General features: G+C 42.3%; 8 protein-coding genes across 8 annotated transcripts; 6 read left to right on the forward strand and 2 right to left on the reverse strand.

The window, feature by feature from the left end:
• Nucleotides 1-59: 59 nt before the first annotated feature.
• Nucleotides 60-2,552, reverse strand: SS1G_11814 (hypothetical protein; the record flags this gene model as incomplete). The annotated part of the gene is made up of 4 exons (XM_001586735.1): nt 60-1,955; nt 2,002-2,032; nt 2,201-2,456; nt 2,510-2,552. 4 exons carry the CDS (start codon nt 2,550-2,552, stop codon nt 60-62), a joined length of 2,226 nt encoding a protein of 741 aa, XP_001586785.1.
• A 288-nt stretch (nt 2,553-2,840) lies between these two features.
• Nucleotides 2,841-4,452, forward strand: SS1G_11815 (hypothetical protein; the record flags this gene model as incomplete). The annotated part of the gene is made up of 3 exons (XM_001586736.1): nt 2,841-3,208; nt 3,263-3,585; nt 3,638-4,452. 3 exons carry the CDS (start codon nt 2,841-2,843, stop codon nt 4,450-4,452), a joined length of 1,506 nt encoding a protein of 501 aa, XP_001586786.1.
• Nucleotides 4,453-5,109: 657 nt separating this feature from the next.
• SS1G_11816 (serine hydroxymethyltransferase) lies at nt 5,110-6,719 on the forward strand (the record flags this gene model as incomplete). Its single annotated transcript, XM_001586737.1, has 4 exons — nt 5,110-5,148; nt 5,217-5,267; nt 5,322-5,686; nt 5,741-6,719. 4 exons carry the CDS (start codon nt 5,110-5,112, stop codon nt 6,717-6,719), a joined length of 1,434 nt encoding a protein of 477 aa, XP_001586787.1.
• A 915-nt stretch (nt 6,720-7,634) lies between these two features.
• On the forward strand, nt 7,635-7,739 carry SS1G_11817 (predicted protein; the record flags this gene model as incomplete). Its single annotated transcript, XM_001586738.1, has 1 exon — nt 7,635-7,739. The coding sequence occupies one exon, from the start codon at nt 7,635-7,637 to the stop codon at nt 7,737-7,739; it is 105 nt and encodes a 34-aa protein (XP_001586788.1).
• A 335-nt stretch (nt 7,740-8,074) lies between these two features.
• Nucleotides 8,075-9,382, forward strand: SS1G_11818 (hypothetical protein; the record flags this gene model as incomplete). Its single annotated transcript, XM_001586739.1, has 3 exons — nt 8,075-8,330; nt 8,383-9,206; nt 9,272-9,382. The coding sequence occupies 3 exons, from the start codon at nt 8,075-8,077 to the stop codon at nt 9,380-9,382; spliced, it is 1,191 nt and encodes a 396-aa protein (XP_001586789.1).
• A 583-nt stretch (nt 9,383-9,965) lies between these two features.
• Nucleotides 9,966-11,062, forward strand: SS1G_11819 (hypothetical protein; the record flags this gene model as incomplete). Its single annotated transcript, XM_001586740.1, has 6 exons — nt 9,966-9,985; nt 10,165-10,290; nt 10,399-10,486; nt 10,586-10,684; nt 10,740-10,865; nt 10,943-11,062. 6 exons carry the CDS (start codon nt 9,966-9,968, stop codon nt 11,060-11,062), a joined length of 579 nt encoding a protein of 192 aa, XP_001586790.1.
• Nucleotides 11,063-12,150: 1,088 nt separating this feature from the next.
• On the forward strand, nt 12,151-13,519 carry SS1G_11820 (hypothetical protein; the record flags this gene model as incomplete). The annotated part of the gene is made up of 4 exons (XM_001586741.1): nt 12,151-12,339; nt 12,521-12,570; nt 12,652-12,775; nt 12,851-13,519. 4 exons carry the CDS (start codon nt 12,151-12,153, stop codon nt 13,517-13,519), a joined length of 1,032 nt encoding a protein of 343 aa, XP_001586791.1.
• Nucleotides 13,520-14,469: 950 nt separating this feature from the next.
• SS1G_11821 (hypothetical protein) lies at nt 14,470-16,931 on the reverse strand (the record flags this gene model as incomplete). The annotated part of the gene is made up of 3 exons (XM_001586742.1): nt 14,470-15,306; nt 15,383-16,422; nt 16,922-16,931. 3 exons carry the CDS (start codon nt 16,929-16,931, stop codon nt 14,470-14,472), a joined length of 1,887 nt encoding a protein of 628 aa, XP_001586792.1.
• Nucleotides 16,932-18,016: the final 1,085 nt, after the last annotated feature.

Consider the following 18,016-nt stretch of genomic DNA (forward strand, 5'->3'; position numbering starts at 1 on the left):
ATAGTAATAATGATACCAACAGGAAGAATACTCATCAACTAAATAATTCGCATCATCCATCACGCATCCATCTTACCCAAATCCCTCCTTACTCTCCACACTCTCGCTCCTATACCTCTTCCCTGGGAGCCAGTGAGTTTTTCTACCCAGGGCGTGTGGTGGCGAAATGTTATGGTTGTGTTATTAGATGATGATGATGATGATGATGATGATGATGATGATGTTGAATTTGGGGTTGGGAGGTCTTCTTCATCTTCTTCTTTATCCTCTTCTTCATCCTCATCTTCATCTTTTTCTACTTCCACTTCATCATCATCATCATTACCATGTAATTCATTCCTTCTTTTTTCTTTTTCCAACCACATTCTCTTCATTAATTCTTCTGTGTATGCCCAGCCGGGCGTATCTAATTTTCCACTCACTAGAACTATTTTCTTATTCTCATCATTGAGTTCTTCGAGAACTTCTGGAGAGATGGGAGTGAGAACTTGGAGACGCTGACGATTTATGTCGATTCCTCGGATGAGAGCCGTTCCGATAGTGTGTGAGAATTGAGGGTCTAAAGTTATGGCGTTGAGAGGATTGAAGTAGGGGAGCCTTTCGTGTGGTGTAGGGATAATTAGAGGAGTTTTTATAGGATCGAGTGTTAAAGGTGAATTGAATTCGTGAAGGGTTTCAGGGTCGGATTGCTCGTCTTTTTCTTGTTGGAATGAAGTATAACCTGGTATTGCAGCTGCTTCCTCGATAACGACAACGGACACTATAGAGCCGTTGATGGTTTCTGCAAGAAGATCTGGAGGCGGTTGCTCGCCGTAACACATAATACCTAGTATACCGGCATTCTCGCCAGAATACTTTATTTCCCAAGGTGGGATAGATGTTAATGGCGTTGAGCTCCACGCAAGTTCATTCTTGTTTGTAGAATCGAGATGGAAATATGACATTGACTGCATTGTACGAAGATGAGCAGAAGTTCGTGTCATGAATTCACTTGTTTGTGAAGGAAGGGTAATGAGAGGGGTTGTTTTAGCGGCGTCTTGTAAGCTTTCAACGACTTCGGCGGGACCTTCTTTAGACATGTATATGACTTCTGATGGGTGCACTTTAGCTATTAAGTCTACAAGAATTTCAAGCCCGGTTCCTAATACCCAGCCAGGAGTATTGATGACCAATGGACAATTGAAATGGAGAGAGGATAAATTCCGATAATGTGCAAATAGGTCGAGTGCGCATGACATGTAGAGACTTGGGTCCATAGATGGTGATATTGCGCCTAGAGCATGTGCACGAATAAGACGACTCTTGATCCCAGGTACAGGGTGGGTAATTGACAGTCCAAAGTTTGGTTCTTGAATGTGAATGAGGGATACTTGACCAGGATGAGAATATTCGGGTTGCCCAGGATCTAGATCAAGTAGTGCAACACCGGGACCCTTTCTTGAGTTCGGGGTGGAACTTTGAGCATCATTCTGACTTGCGGAGAGAAGTCGGTTGACAAGGAATTTCGCAAAAGTTGATTTTCCAGACGACTTAGGACCACAGAGCATGATTCGTTTTGTTGCTCCAGGGGTACCGGATAATTTTGACAAGGTTTTGTTCCATTCTGGTGGGGAGGTGATTGGTTGCAGGTAGGATTTGTGTACAATTTGAAATGTGCTTTTTCCAAGTTTTGCAGAAAGACGACTGTGTGCTGATTTGAATGCTCGCGTGTCTTCGTTCCATAATTTTCCGAAGAGCGGAGAAAGAGAATCCAAGGATCTCAGCCCGCAATCAGACTGATGAAGACGGAGTACGGCAGGGTTAAGTTCTCCATCTGGACACCTAATCACGGGTAACGAATGTGAGGCCGCCGCATATACTTGATATTTAGTTTTTGAAGCTTTTAGTATAGACCCTAGAATGGTGATTTGTCCTTCGGCCACCTCAAGATTACATTGTCCAAGAATGACCAATCTCTATGAAATGTCAGATTTTGTGGTTAACAGACTCAAGATCACTGACCTCACCAGGTGCTAGCTTCAAGACCAGGGTTCTGTTTTTGAGCACTTTGGTATTATCTTCGTTGGGCCTGAAGGTAGATAATACCATCGATGGCCTGTTGGAGATCACTTCAGGTGACTGCTCACGTGAATCAGAACTGTCCTAAATCAATATTTGGTACAGGGAGAATAACAGAGAGAATAGGAGTAAAGGGACGCACCTCATGACATGATTCCCAATGTCTTCTCCTAGTCCACTTCCCTCAGCAATGAAGCCTGCGCTTATAGAAGGAAAGTCATTTCCAACTTGACTCGATTTACCCCGATTCAGACTTCTGGAGGGGAAATCAATTTTCACATCCTGAGAAAGTTTCTTTGGATGATCTTCAGAAGATGTCGTCTCCTTTTCTGGACTACCAGTGCTATGGGCAGCAGCTTGTGCCTTTCTAGCTGCGAAAGCACTGACGGCACTCAGCTCTATATTGAATTCAGTAAAAATGGTCCTTTTTTGGTAACGCAGTTGAACATACGAGGTTTTATAGAAGAATCTAGCTTTCTTCTTTTGCTCGACATTATAATAAATACTTCAGCAAGAAATAATTTACCATGCACATATTTATGATTGTTTGATATTCGAAAGGCTTATTTATGAGGAGGCAGCTTGGGCGCATCGAAAAACCTTTGTATCGGGTGTTTTCCCGAACGAGGCCGAGCCTTGCCAAAAAAAAAGTTTCAATGTGATTTTCCCTTGATTTACAACTACCATTGCACAAATTTCGAATCAATTACCACAGAACAAAATCATACTCTTTCATAATGGGGCCGTCCAAAGCTGTTCCTAGTGAACAAAAGAAAAAGTCAATGTCAAAGAAGTCCACGAAATATTCTGGCAAAGATCCAATTGAAACTCCAGTCGCCAAATCATCGCAAGATTTCAAGAGCTCTGAATTCGTTGGAGAAAGCGACAATGATAATGATGAGCCAATGGGAAATAATTCAGATTCCGATAGTGACAATGACTCCCTGCCATCGAATCCCGCTAAATCCACACCTAAATCCAAGTCCAAATCCAATGGCAAGGCCGCAGAAAGTAGCGACAGTTCCGAGGCTGAAAGCGAAGAAGAGAGTGAAAGTGGAAGTGGAAGTGATAAAGAGAATGAGCAGAAATCCGAAAGTGAAAATGAATCGAATGCAGATGGAAAAAAGACTGCTGTAGCGCCGCCGTCCAAGTAAGTTCTTCGAAGCTCGCCAGAGTCCGAAATCATGCGCTGATATTATATCAGAAAGGATGCCAAAACCGTGTCGATGAAAGTTGCGCCCTTCAAGCCTCCTCCTGGATTCGAGAAGACTTCATCGAAGAACTCGAGCATTACATCACAATTATTTAATAAATCTAATTTAGAGGGCAAGGAAATTTGGTATATCACAGCACCTGCGTCAGTGCCTATAAACTCTGTGAAGGAAATTTCGCTACAAGATGCGAAATTGGGTAAGGCAGTATTTTCACACGACGGAAATGATTATGGTCTCGTTCAAGATCCGCTCGATGATAAGACATACACCAAGATCTTGTTACCAAGCAATTCCAAAGATGGTTACTCTATTGGTAACCTTCCCCCTGCAACTAATTCCTCCGTAATACTAATGCATCATTCTAGAAAGAAAGCCTGTGGATCAAATATATCATATGCAACAAGTCGTCAACATTTCAAAGGAGAATTCCAGCCAAGCTACAGTGCCCGCAAAGAGACCTGTCCGCCAACAGCCTAAAGGTCTTAAAGCGCGATTCCAGCCAATTGGATTTGCAAGCGCACCTGGTGTTATTGGATCCGACGAAGATGAAAGTGACTCGGAAGAACGTGCTCCCAAGTTCCAAAAAATCGCAATGTCGGAAGACGGGGCATCGGACGTAGAGATGGAAGATGCACCACCATCCTCAAACCCAGCGAAGAAATCAAAGTCTGATAAGTCGAAGAAGAGCCAGAAGGACTCACAAGAGAGTGCGGATCGCTCATCGAAAAAGAAGCAGAAGGATACTGGAGACAAGAAGAAAAAGCAAAAGAGTTCGTTCACATCAGCCTCCCCAGAAATACAGGAACTGAAAATTTTGAAGAAGCAGACAGCAACTGAGCTCGCGGATCAGTCCATGCCATTACGACTACGGGCCACGTCGCGTTCAGATTTGGCTCCTGAAAAACCAACTGATACTAGTCCTTCCCAACCTTCCATAGTCCTATCAAGCAAGGCGTCCTCTAATTTAAACACAACACTCCCACAAGCTCAACCTACAACCTTCGATCCAACCACGAAAGACCTATCCTCAAACGAGGAGAGTACGAAGAAGAAAGCTATAAGAGCACCCGTCAGTAAAGATTCAAATATGGCAACCACTAAGGATGAAGCAAGACGGGAGAAAAAAGCGTACAAGGAGGCGAAGAAGAGACGATTGGAGTCTCGGACTGATAATTTTTGATGGTTGGGAGATTGTGCATAAAAGTTTTTTGCTTTCTCCAGCGGGAATTGGAGTCATGGCAATCAACTTATTCACGAGGCAGACACAAAAAATAATGATACCAAAATTAACCTCATATTACTTCATAATCACCTTGTTCATCCTCTACTTCATTGCCTTAAGCGAACCCCCTTCTGCAAGAAATGTCGATCCTTATTGTCTTTAGTCTTGGCAAGGAATGGTTGATTGTGTTATAATCATAGTTTCGTGGCTTCATACAAAAGACTGTGAAAGATCCGGAAAGATACTAAGAATATTTCAAGTACCAATTCTCCATTTTTGACAGTATTGACCTTGCATATGCCTCCATTCCTACCAAACTCTGAATATTTTTCCGTAGTTTCACCATCCATCGACTTTCCCCCGCACCATTTTTTTTAATGCGGGATATTTACGGTAGCGAGTCACGAATTGATGATTGTGGGGTTTTCATTGGTTGATGCGAACCTTTAATCCCCACTAGCGTGCTGGAGGGGCAACTCTTAGCTCGACCAAATTTTCGTATATACTTCTTTGTCTTGCCTCTGCATCATTTTATTTTTTCGAAGCATCCTTCAGAATCTCAATTTGCAATTCATATACACTTTTCTTTGCCATTCAGAGAATCAGATCGCTATCATGTCTTCTACATACGCCCTCCCAAAGTCTCACCAAGAGGTTTGTTATACTACCAATTGTCCCTCAATCAGGAATGTTTGAAGAATTTACTGACTCACTTTTTACAGATGTTGGAAAAGTCTTTGGTCGAGACCGATCCCGAGATTGCTGAGATCATGGTGAGTGAACAAGCAGCCCTCTGCCGTTATGCCAATTACTGACGAAACATACAGAAACTCGAGATTCAACGTCAGCGTGAATCAATTATCCTCATTGCCTCCGAGAACGTTACCTCCCGTGCAGTTTTCGATGCTTTGGGATCTCCCATGTCAAACAAATACTCTGAGGGTTACCCAGGTGCTAGATATTATGGTGGAAACCAACACATCGACTCTATTGAGTTGACCTGTCAAGCTCGTGCTCTTAAGGCATTCAACTTGGACTCCGAGAAATGGGGTGTCAATGTTCAATGCTTGAGTGGTTCCCCAGCAAATCTCCAGGTTTACCAAGCCATCATGAGACCTCACGATAGACTGATGGGTCTTGATCTCCCACACGGTGGTCATTTGTCTCACGGTTACCAAACTCCCCAGAGAAAGTGAGTTGCAAAGTGTTGATTCTTGACATTTCCGTGAAACTAATTCATTGACAGGATCTCCGCTGTATCAACATACTTCGAGACCTTCCCATACCGTGTCAACTTGGAGACTGGTATCATCGATTATGACCAACTCGAGGCCAACGCTTTGATGTACAGACCAAAGGTTCTTGTTGCCGGAACCTCCGCTTACTGCCGTCTTATTGATTATGCCCGTATGCGCAAGATCGCCGATCTTGTCGGTGCTTATCTCGTTGTTGATATGGCTCACATCTCCGGTTTGATCGCAGCTGGTGTTATCCCAAGTCCATTCGAGCACGCTGATATCGTTACCACCACAACCCACAAATCCCTCCGTGGTCCTCGTGGTGCCATGATCTTCTTCCGCAAGGGTGTCCGCAAGACTGATGCCAAGACTGGAAAGGAGACACTTTACGATCTCGAAGGCCCAATCAACTTCTCCGTCTTCCCAGGTCACCAAGGTGGGCCTCACAACCACACTATTACCGCTCTTGCTGTTGCCCTCAAGCAAGCTACAACTGACGACTTCAAGAAATATCAACAACAAGTCGTTGACAACGCTAAGGCTCTCGAGATCGAGTTCAAGCAATTGGGCTACAAGCTCGTTGCTGATGGCACTGATTCTCACATGGTTCTCCTTGATCTCAGAGCACAAGGACTTGACGGTGCTCGTGTCGAGGCTGTCTTGGAGCAAATCAACATTGCTTGCAACAAGAACTCCATACCAGGTGACAAGTCTGCTTTAACCCCTTGTGGTATCCGTATTGGTACACCAGCCATGACCAGTCGTGGATTTGGTACTGAGGACTTCAAGAGGGTTGCATCCTACATTGATCAAAGTATCAACATCTGCAAGGAAGTTCAAGCTTCTTTGCCAAAGAGCGACAACAAGCTCAAGGACTTCAAGTCCAAGGTTGCCGGTGGTGAGGTTGAGAAGATCAACGAGTTGAGAAAGGAGATTGCGTCCTGGGCTAGCAGCTTCCCTCTCCCAGTTGAGGGATGGAGAGAGTAGATGTTTGATTACTTGGCATTTGTTTTTGGTGTTTAAGGTTAGGGTGTGGGCAAGAAAAAGCAAATAGGGTTCATCATTTGCAGGCGCTACTTCTTTTGACTGATTCAACGTCGTCATGATATACCAGGGAGTGGCAAGGGATTATGAATAAAATTTAGAGGTCGAATTCAATAGACCACATTAGATACCTAGGTAGTAAATCAACTGTTTCTACCGTCACTTTATATTTCAAGTATCACGTATTATGAGCAAAGATGTGAATGTCTACTGGTGAGATAGTTTGTCATCATTGTCCTATCTAAATGGGCGTTCCACATGCTGCGAGCGAGAGGCATTTAGGTTAGGATCTGATGAGATGCGAGTACTCGAGTAGCGATGCACTAAACCTTAACTGCATTTCGTTGGCTGTAGAGAGTACAGAGGATATGCATCTTTGTCTAAAACGACGAATCACATGTAATCTTACCTTACTTAACCTTTTAAGATGGAAGATGGCGTCTTCTAGTACCATCCGAGGTACAATGCAATGTACTTTTAGTACCTAGGTAGGTATTCCAAGTTAATTGTTTCGTACCTGACTGAATCCTGGGGCGGTATGGCGGAAGAGCGGTTGGCGCCGGGTCGGTCCACATAAGCTAGGTAGGTATTTGTTGTTCTTGCCTTGTGCCTGGCATGAATGAAGGGAATGATTAGATAAGGGTACCTAGGTAGTAGTATGAAAATGAAGATGAAGATGAAGTTGGATGCTCATGTGATTTATTGTTATTATCTACCTACTAGGTAGTATCTGTATCTTTATCTTCATGTGGCGATGAATTGTTTTCCTCATCTACGTATGCGTAACTTACCTAAGCTCGTTCGTTCGCCTTGGAAATGTGAGACTGTTACCGGCACCTTGTAGGATTTCGATCGGTCATGATCGATAAGGGTATGGTGCCACTGCCATGGTCTCAAAAATGTCGGGGTATCGGTATCTATTTTTCTAAAGGTTCCGCCAAGAAGACGCATGACCTTTTTTGATTGGTTTAAATTCATAATTGTTTTGCTTTCTCAGCTTATGAGTGGTTGGTGTTGTGGAGGCAGCCGTAATAGGCGACCGCTATCGTCATTCATTCGTGCTCGAGCCATTCACTTGATCCTGTCGTGCTATTATTGCTCTTGCTTGCTTTGCTCTTGCTAGTACCGGAAGCTCTCTATCCCATCAATTTCAGCCATCTTCCTTTCTCTTATCAACACCCAACTCTTTTACTTCATCAACCATTTCTGAATTTCATCAAAGACATTCTTCTCTTTTAACTCGACCTTTCATTAATACGATACGATACATTACGCTACATACGAATTAATTCTACATCATGAAGGGTGCAGTTCTCGCCGCAGCATCGCTGCTCGGCAGTGTGAGTGCCGGTGTTCACAAGATGCCTCTCAAGAAGGTATCTTTGAGTGAGCAACTTGCTACGGCCAATATGGATACTCATGTCAAGCATTTGGGACAAAAGTATATGGGTGTTAGACCTCAATCTCATGCCAGTGAGATGTTCAAGGAGACTTCGGTTCACCTTGAGGGAGGCGACCACACTGTTCCGGTTTCCAACTTCCTTAATGCTCAATGTAAGTATATACATCAGTAACGAGTATTCATTAGGTACTGACTTTTAAATAGACTTCTCCGAGATTACCATCGGAACACCACCACAAACATTCAAGGTCGTCCTTGATACCGGAAGTTCCAACCTTTGGGTTCCATCATCCGAATGCGGTTCGATCGCGTGCTACCTTCACACAAAGTACGACTCATCCTCATCCTCTACATACGAGAAGAATGGAACATCATTCGAGATCCGATACGGTTCGGGAAGCTTGAGTGGTTTCACCTCTAGAGATGTTATGTCTATTGGTGATCTTGAGATCAAGGATCAAGTCTTCGCCGAAGCTACCGAAGAACCAGGTCTTGCATTTGCTTTCGGCAGATTCGACGGTATCTTAGGTCTTGGTTATGATACCATTTCTGTCAATCAGATCGTCCCACCTTTCTACAACATGATCAACCAAGGACTTTTGGACGAGCCAGTTTTCGCTTTCTACTTGGGTGACTCTAAGGATGAGGGTGATGAGTCCGAGGCTATCTTTGGTGGCGTTAACAAGGATCACTACGAGGGCAAGATCACCGAGATCCCATTGAGACGTAAGGCTTACTGGGAAGTTGACCTTGATGCTATCTCCTTTGGTGATGCTAAGGCCGATCTTGACAACACTGGTGTTATACTTGACACCGGAACTTCTCTCATTGCTGTTCCATCCACTCTCGCTGAGCTTCTTAACAAGGAGATTGGTGCTAAGAAGGGTTGGAACGGTCAATACTCGGTCGATTGTGCCAAGCGTGACAGTCTTCCAGATCTTACATTCACACTCAGCGGTAATGACTTCGCTATTACCCCTTACGACTACATTCTTGAAGTTCAAGATTCTTGTATTTCCACAATCATGGTAAGTTTTTTTATTGCATTGGTTCCCTTTCCTCCCTCATTGAATATCTACTAATGGTATTTTAGGGTATGGATTTCCCAGAGCCAGTCGGACCTCTTGCTATCTTGGGTGATGCATTCCTTCGAAGATATTACTCTGTCTATGATCTTGGCAAGAACACTGTTGGGACTTGCTAAGGCAAAGGCATAAATGCATAATCTTTTGAGCCCAAAGGGCCAAAGTTGGTAACAAAATTGACTGCCCCTCGTACAAGTCTGTGGCATGAATCGGTGATGGGAATTTCCTTTTAGTTTGTAGAATAGAGAGGTCTCATTTCTAATAATAACAACTATGCATGGTATTCTATTGAGCAATGGGATCACTTTTTCCTTGATCAGAATGCCCTACAATTGATCATTGGGTCACTATCCATTAGTTCCTTGATATCTACATATCTACTAGTACGGTACAGAATGCGATTAAATTACTGATAAAGTACGATTGCTTGCTATCAATGTGTAATAACTGAACGAGAGTAAAACCATGAATGAGTAAAGTAAAGACGTTAAATTATCTAATAACTGGATCAGAGCGTGACATACGGAGTAGAATCCAGAGCGGGGATTATGATGCAGCGCAGTACATCTATGATTACATAAGCGAGAACACTAATGTTGTGGTGGGTATATTGCAGTTTCAATATTTTTTGTGAAATATCGGTTCATTTCATACCGTACTCTGTCGATTCCCTTTTTCTTTTTAGTTTCGCAGATGCCAAATATGGCGGATTCAGATACTAAGTAAGTTGTGGATTTTCTATGGATCTTGGAGGTGTGAAGGGTGGAGGGTGAAGGTTGGGTTTGGATTAGGGTTTGTGGGAGGGGAGGGAGGAGAGAGGTGCGGGGAGGGGAGGAGAGGACAGGAAGAGGGAGGGGATGCGGGAGGATGTCTGCCGAAAAAAAACTAACATACAAACTAGGAAAGATGTAGCTCGCACGAATGAGCGTGGGATTCCATATGCGCCGTTTGTGGATCGTGTGGAGGATTATGTTACGGAGCGGGCGGATGTAGAACCTACGTTGAAGAGGTTTCAGGAAATGATTTCGTAGGTGTTGTTTTCTATTTCGGGGGAGTGCGATCGGGTTTGGGTTGGGGGTTTGGGGGTTTGAGGCTTGGATGATGGACCACTGGCTTACTTTTGAAACTTCTTTAGGAAATATCAGTTTATGGAGGTTAATCAACAAAAGAGAATTGCGGGGTTGAAAATCAATATGCCGGATATTCAGAAGACGCTTGATACAGTGAGGTTTTTAAAAACGAGAAAGGTATATTGGAATGGGGAGAGGAGGGGGGCAGAGAGTAGGATAAGAGATTGAGATTGGAGCTGACTTCTATGCTAGGAGGGTTCGGACCCAATACAGGCTACGTTTGAGTTGAATGATACTCTGTATGCCAAAGCCAATATTCCAGCTACCGAAGAGGTATATTTATGGTTGGGGGTATGTTTAATTTCTAGGATGAATTCTCTGATATTGAGTTAACAAAATGGATTAGGCCAACGTTATGTTATCATATCCTATCGATGAGGCAGAAGAATTGCTTTCAAAACGACTAGCAGCAGCAAAACAAAGTTACTCAAATTGTGAAGAGGATCTTGATTTCTTGAGAGAACAAATTACAGTACGTTCAAGTCACCTATAAAACATAACTGGGGGAGAAGTCGAGAGATTAGATTAAGCTGACGAAACTTTCAATAGACTATGGAGGTTGCTACGGCTAGGGTATACAATTGGGATGTTACGATGAAACGAAAAGAAAAGATTGAACAAGAGGCTGCGGATGAAAAGGAAGGAAAGAGTGGTAGTCCTAATGGATGATGTATATAAGATTTAGGAGAGAAATAATGAAACTCAAAAGTCTTAGGGATGTTGACGGAATGTTCCACTTGATGATGATGATGATGATGATGATGATGATGATGATGATGATGAATGAATGAATGATGATATTCAGGAGGAACCAAACCATCTTTCCTGTCAAATACAAGGAATCAAAAGATAAGATGATTAAAGATCTGAAATCTGATATCAGGAAGTAAAACTCTTGAAATATTATTGGTTTACTATATTTGATCAATATACTCCGTACATGATATTCAGGTTCCTTGGTTCCATATAAAAACTTTGGTACATTAAATTCAAATCCATATGTTTAAGTACCTAGGTAGGTAGCTAGCTATAAACATCAGAACATACCGACCCTCGTATAATATTAGAAATTCGTAAGATATTCGTAAGATCTAATTTGGATCTCAACGGGTTTTAATATATTTATATCAAGGGGTATCGTATCCATGTATCAAATCGATCAATTTAGAGGAGAAATCAAAGTTTTAAGTACGGGGTAGAAGAATACGAAAGAGTGAAAGAATGGAAGAATGTTCGTTCGTTCGTTCTTTGCTTCCCCTGACTGATCTGAATCCCCTGATTAGGGGACTGAACTGACTGACTTTCTTTTCTTTCTATACCTAGGTACTGCACTTAAACTCACTCGCTTACAAGGATACATCCACACCGTCATCGAGAAAGTAACACAAACACAGTAAGTAGCCCAGCAAAACAGACCAGAAAGTGTGGTGATGCGTCAAGCTAGTGCCCCTCTTAATATCCATCCTACCTACCTACCTGTTATATTCCAGCAGGAATTCCTTGCTTGGTTTGTTCGTCACCCAGAAAGAACGAGGAGTGAGCGCGCAACTTGATTTCAACCTTTTGCCGTTTATTCACCAATTCACCACCTTTTTCATTTTTCCCTTTTCCCATTTTACCTTTTACGTTTTGCATTTGACGACGTACTAGAAAACGAATTCAAATAAATCACATACATATACATACATACATACATACATACTTGAGAAATAGAAATCGAGAAAAGGATAGATACTTTTTTTCAACAAACACTCAACATGGCAGCCGCAAATCCATCAGTCAATCTTAATCCGAAATATGATCATTATGATTTCCCTACCACGTCGCCCACGGCTCAGAGTGGTCATCCGGGACATACGACGCCAGAGCAGGATGCTCAGGTTGAGCAGTTGAGGTTGAAGTTGGAGGCGGCAGGGTTTACTGAGAGGTTGGATACGCTTACTTTGGTATGTTTTGTTTTTGATTGTTTGTTGTCTTGATGGTTCGAGTTAAGTTTAGTTTGGTTTGGTTTGTTGCTTCGCAGAATGCGGTAGCTTTGGTTAAGATCTTGAGATTGGATATTCTGCGATGGATTTGGACTGCTAGTATATGAATATGGATATAGGCTAATTATTATCAATTCTACAGCTTCGATTCTTGAGAGCACGTAAATTCGATGTCCCACTTGCTGAGAAGATGTAGGGCTCCTGGTTTCCTTAATATTTACATATCTTCGTATTTGATACATTGAAAGGGCGCATACTGATTTTCATGGATAGGTTCGTGGAAGCTGAGCAGTGGAGAAAGGATTTCGGACTCGATGAACTTGTTCGTACCTTTGATTATAAGGAGAAGGAAGAAGTTTTCAAATACTATCCTCAATACTATCACAAGACTGATAAGGTACATTCTCTTTCTATTCCCTTTCTCCCCCCCCCCCCAAATTAACACCATCATCTAACATCTTCCACCTCACAGGATGGCCGTCCAGTCTACATCGAACAAATGGGTAACATCGACCTAAATGCCATGTACAAAATCACCTCTTCAGAACGAATGCTGCAAAACCTCGCCGTTGAGTATGAAAAAATGGCCGATCCACGTCTTCCAGCTTGTTCTCGTAAAGCTGGTTCCCTTCTCGAAACCTGCTGCTCAATCATGGATCTCAAGGGCGTTGGTCTCACAAAAGTTCCTTCTGTCTACTCATACGTCAGACAAGCTTCAGTCATGTCTCAAAACTATTATCCTGAACGTCTCGGAAAATTGTATCTGATTAATGCTCCATGGGGCTTCTCCACTGTTTGGGGTGTTATGAAGGGTTGGTTGGACCCTATCACTGTTAGCAAGATCCATATTTTGGGTTCAGGGTATCAAAAGGAACTTTTGGCTCAAGTTCCCAAGGAAAATTTACCAAAGGTTTTCGGAGGTACTTGTGAGTGTAAGGGTGGTTGTGCAATGAGTGATGAGGGTCCTTGGACAGATCCTGCTTGGGCTAAACCTCCTAAGTGGGCTAGTGCTGAGAAGACTAATGGTGATCAACAAGTTATTGACACGGAAAATGTTAACCCGGGTACTATTCCTACTGGAACCACAGCTCCGGCCCCAGTTCCCAGTGAGGAGACTGTTAATGCACCGGTTGCTCAATAGATGTATATAGATGACGGGGTGATGGGTTGGCGTAGGATTGAGCGAGGAGGTGTTGTGGTGTCAGATGAATTGTTGGCTGTGATGTAAATGGATGGATGGACCAGGATGGTTTGGGATGCATATTACATGTGGAAATAAATCAAAGATGACTGACTACTGGACTTATTTTTTGGAGAATGAGAGAAATAAATGAATTCATAAGATTACAAGGATGGAGATGAATAATACTCGTTTTTATTTTATGGTTGTGCAATTTTCTTGTCTTTTCTGAACTTTTCTTTTGTGAACAGGTCTTCTAGGGGTGGATGAGGGAAGGAAGAGGTGGTGGATGAGAAGGGGGAGGCAAAAGGGTGAGAAGGAGGAAGACGGAGGAAGTGGGATATTTGATAGGTAGGTAGGCAGTTATTAGATGGGTAGTCTTACCTATTACCTGGGTAGGTAGGTAGGTAGGTAGTTAATTATATTGATAGATAGATAGAAATATTATGGGATGGATTAGATGAGAAGACATGAGAGCGGAAGGGAAATTTAGGCTGGGGATGGGATTTTTGTGGTGTGAGGTTTGGTGTGAAGTGAAGAGAGATGATAGGATATGAGATATATGAATACAAGTAAAAGGGTTATAAGTTTGGGATTTGAGTAACTGATCTAAATAGGGAATTTGAATATAAAGTGAAATATACAAATAAGGGATATGAGTTTGAGTAAAGGATATAAGATATATATATATAGGTATTTAATATATCTAGTATATACAAATATATATTCGTATTTATTTAATAATCTTATTCCATCATAAATACTCTATCTCTATCTCTATTCTAAATATCAAATTCTAAATACTATAAACTAAGCTAGATATTCAAGAATTCCGCTGTAATTTCTATTTACCCATCACGACTGAATGAAAACCAATGAAATGTAAGATATAAAATACTTAAACCATATCTCTACCACCCAAATTTCTCAATCGTAACCTTTAAATTCATTCCCTCTTTTACAAATTCCGCACATTTATTATTAATCGTGCGGTTTAATCCATCAGGTCCACTGACTACTACACCGATTCTTCTTTTGTTCTTTTTTCCATATGAAGAATTCCCATTCCTCCCATTCCCACCATCCACCACCACTTCCATCAACCCCTCTAAATCTGGTCTTCCAACCTCCATCGTCGCACCCGGAATAATAATTTCCACCCCCCTCCTCTGCACCTCTTCTCTCTCCTCTCCATTAACCCACTCTAAATGCTCACGCTTGTGAATAATCCATATCATTACTATTCTTCGTCTCTTCCCCTTTACCATCCTCCCATTCTCTGTATCTTCATTTTCATCCTCCTTCGACATAGCTAGAAGATAATGAATAAGTGGCCACGTAACAGCAATTCCACTTCCCCCCGCAATAAGTATTGCTAGGTCGGAATCGGAGAGGAGAGAGAGCGCGTGATTACTTCCGTAAGGACCATCGAGGCGACATTTTAGAGTGTTTTTTAGTTGGGCGGCGAGGAGGAGATCGCTGGTGAATCCGGAGCGGGAGCGGATTAGGAGGGTGAGGAGGGAGGTTTTGGTGGCGGGGTGAGGTGCTGGAGAGAAGATTGTGAAGGGGTGGGCTTGGAGGGTGTGGGTGCGGCCTAAGGAGGGAATGGTGAGGAATATGTGGTCGGTTGCTTTCCAGCCGGTGGTGATGGAGTGGCCGAGGGTTTGGGAGAGGATGGTTGGGGTGGTTTGGGGAAGGTGGAATGTGAGGAGCATGGTTTCGTTGTCTGAAAATATGCTGACTTTAGCCTAGAGAGGGTTAATGTTGTTAGTATATATATGTGATTAAGTGAGGAGAGTAAGATAATGGAAGTAAATGACTTACTTCTGCCATGATAATTTTAGCACAAAGACGATATACTAAGCGATCTACGAGGAATATCACCAAAGCCCACAACACATAAGTTCTTGCTCCTTGATGATGAAAATACAAGATGATCAACGCAGCTGCTTGTAACACAACATGCAATCCTAAAAACATCTCGTACCATCTTTGACGAAACGAAGCAAGCGATGTTACATACAACGACTTGTATGTAAAAAGAGCCAACAATCCTAAGTAAATACAAGGATGAGTTAAAAAATCCCATATCGTCCAACCACTAAATGGTTTCAAAAACATATACCACATCATGAACATTCCACCCGCATGAATCATGGCAGTAATCATGATTAATTCTCCCAGACGTCTATGAATAATATTCAAAGATTCATAGGAAACACCTGTTAATATTTTCAACGGTTGATTTTTCGCGCCGAGGATATAGAGAAGGGGGAGATTAACAGCGAAGATTAAACCGGCTCGATCTCCTAATACTGATGCTTCGAAGGCGGAAAAGTGGATGTGGTAGAAAGTGTAGAAGATGTTGAGGGCGAGGAATGATAGGATGAAGATTGATGAGCCGTTTGAAGGGAGGATTTTGTTAAAGTAGGGGATTGGTCGGGGTTGGTAGATTAGGAAGGCTTTGAGATGGGATATTATGGTGCTTTGATATGAGGGGGTATTCTTGGGGAGAGTATTCGCTAAGAGAGGGGTATGTTCATCTCTGTTGTCGAGTTTGATAGAAGGGGTGTTTGATCCCAATGTGCTGCTTCCCGATGAGTTTGTAGTAGCACTACCACTACCACTACCATATTCCGTTAGATTCTCTCGCATCTTCTTGGATACTTCATCATCATCATATCTCTCCCTTCTCCTCCATAAAACCCGTCTCCTCCATCGTTTAACCCTCCCAAACCAATGTATCCCCGAAATAACGAATACAATCCCCCAAATCGTCCATGGATAAGTATTAATAATTTTCTCATTAAACAAAGCGCCATCAATCAATTTCTGCAAATCGGGTTGTTCTGGAGGAGGATCGGCTATAGCTATTGGGTTTGTTTCTGAGTTATTGCTCGTGGATACCGTGGATATCGGGGATATATGAGATGTGCTTCGAACAGCAACACTTTGGAAATTGCTAGATAGCCATTCCGAGAGGGAGGTATGTGATTGATGTGTCGAATTCATGTGTATGATGTGGTAATGTAACGAGGGGAATTTAAGAAGTGATTTATGTATGCTGTCTAAGTATAATGAGATGAGATCAGATCAGATTAGATCAGATGTATCCGATGATCTGATAAGATTTCAAAGATTTAATTAACTTTCGTTTATGTGGAGCTAGCTGACTCTGCTGGCGAATCATAGGATTGATATCGGGTTTAGTTTACCGTGACCTTAATAATGTCCAATAATGTCGAAAGTGGAGTGTGTGAAGGTTTGCTGACTCATGTAATAGCTTGAAATGCTCACCGGGAGAAGTTCATGAGTGCTTCGCTTGGATGGTAGATATATTGGTAAAAATGGAAAAAAACTCACGGAAAAACATGGGATTCCTTCGCGCAATTCTCAACTAGAGGTGTGAGCTCGAGATGTGCAAGAAAAGATGGGAAGATTACGACGAAGGAGATATCTGCACTTGTCGGGAACTAGCAAGTCCTTGAGCATTTGTATGTTGCAATCTATAATCTGTTTGCCGGTTCGAATCCTCATAGTCAATCTCTTGAGTTTTGGTAACTTATTGTGGATAGATACTTAGGTTCCATTGGTGAATCACGGTGCAGGTATATTATTGAACAGTATATCTATGACTGGAGTCAGCTTTTTCGTGCTCTGATTGAGAATAAATGCTCTGTTACAAGTGTGATACAAACTTTGAGAATTCATTGGTAGTTTAGGAAGGAGAGAGTTAGAGCTACTCGTACAAATTTTCTACGAGGTAAAATCAAATAATGGCAGATAATCAGTCTTATGGTTTCCTCTCATTCCATGAAGATATTTCACCCTGCTGCATGAAACCCAAGATAATCCAAACTAGATCGCTTGAATAATTAGCGTTTATTAAGCCAAGCTAGTCAAGTTTCCATTGTTGTTTCCATTCCTCTCACTCACCAGATAATATAGTAATTTATAGTTTCGGAAGATGAAGATTGTACAGAGGCAAACTTGAAGAGCCAGTCTTTCTTAGAAGAAATCATGCTACCAGATGATCAAGCGCGATCAACTCGGAGATAGATAGTGATATCTGCGGTCTTTCCTATAGATGGGGTACAGAACCTAGGTCTCATGGGAACAATATCAGAAGGACATCGAAAAAATCAGTCTTCTGAAGCTCATCCTCCTAAGAAAAATAATTGGTTCTCTTCATTTTAAGAGCAGGTCTCATCGTCGCTCGTCTAAATACTACAACAAGTACCCAATCTCACAGCCAAAATATCCAAAGACATAACAAGAAACAACTGGCTTGTTTGCAATACGCACATTCAGACCATGATAATTAGTCGCATTTTCCCGCAGTGCACGAGTTGTCTACATGATTTGTCAGGCACGATTGACTAACATGCTGGATCGGGCTCGCAGTGCCTTGGGAGGGAGGAAAAACTTTTCCACGTACTGTAACACAGCGCAATCTTT

This window comes from Sclerotinia sclerotiorum, genomic scaffold, assembly GCF_000146945.2.
Source record: "Sclerotinia sclerotiorum 1980 UF-70 scaffold_20 genomic scaffold, whole genome shotgun sequence".
In the NCBI taxonomy this organism is placed as follows: domain Eukaryota; kingdom Fungi; phylum Ascomycota; class Leotiomycetes; order Helotiales; family Sclerotiniaceae; genus Sclerotinia; species Sclerotinia sclerotiorum.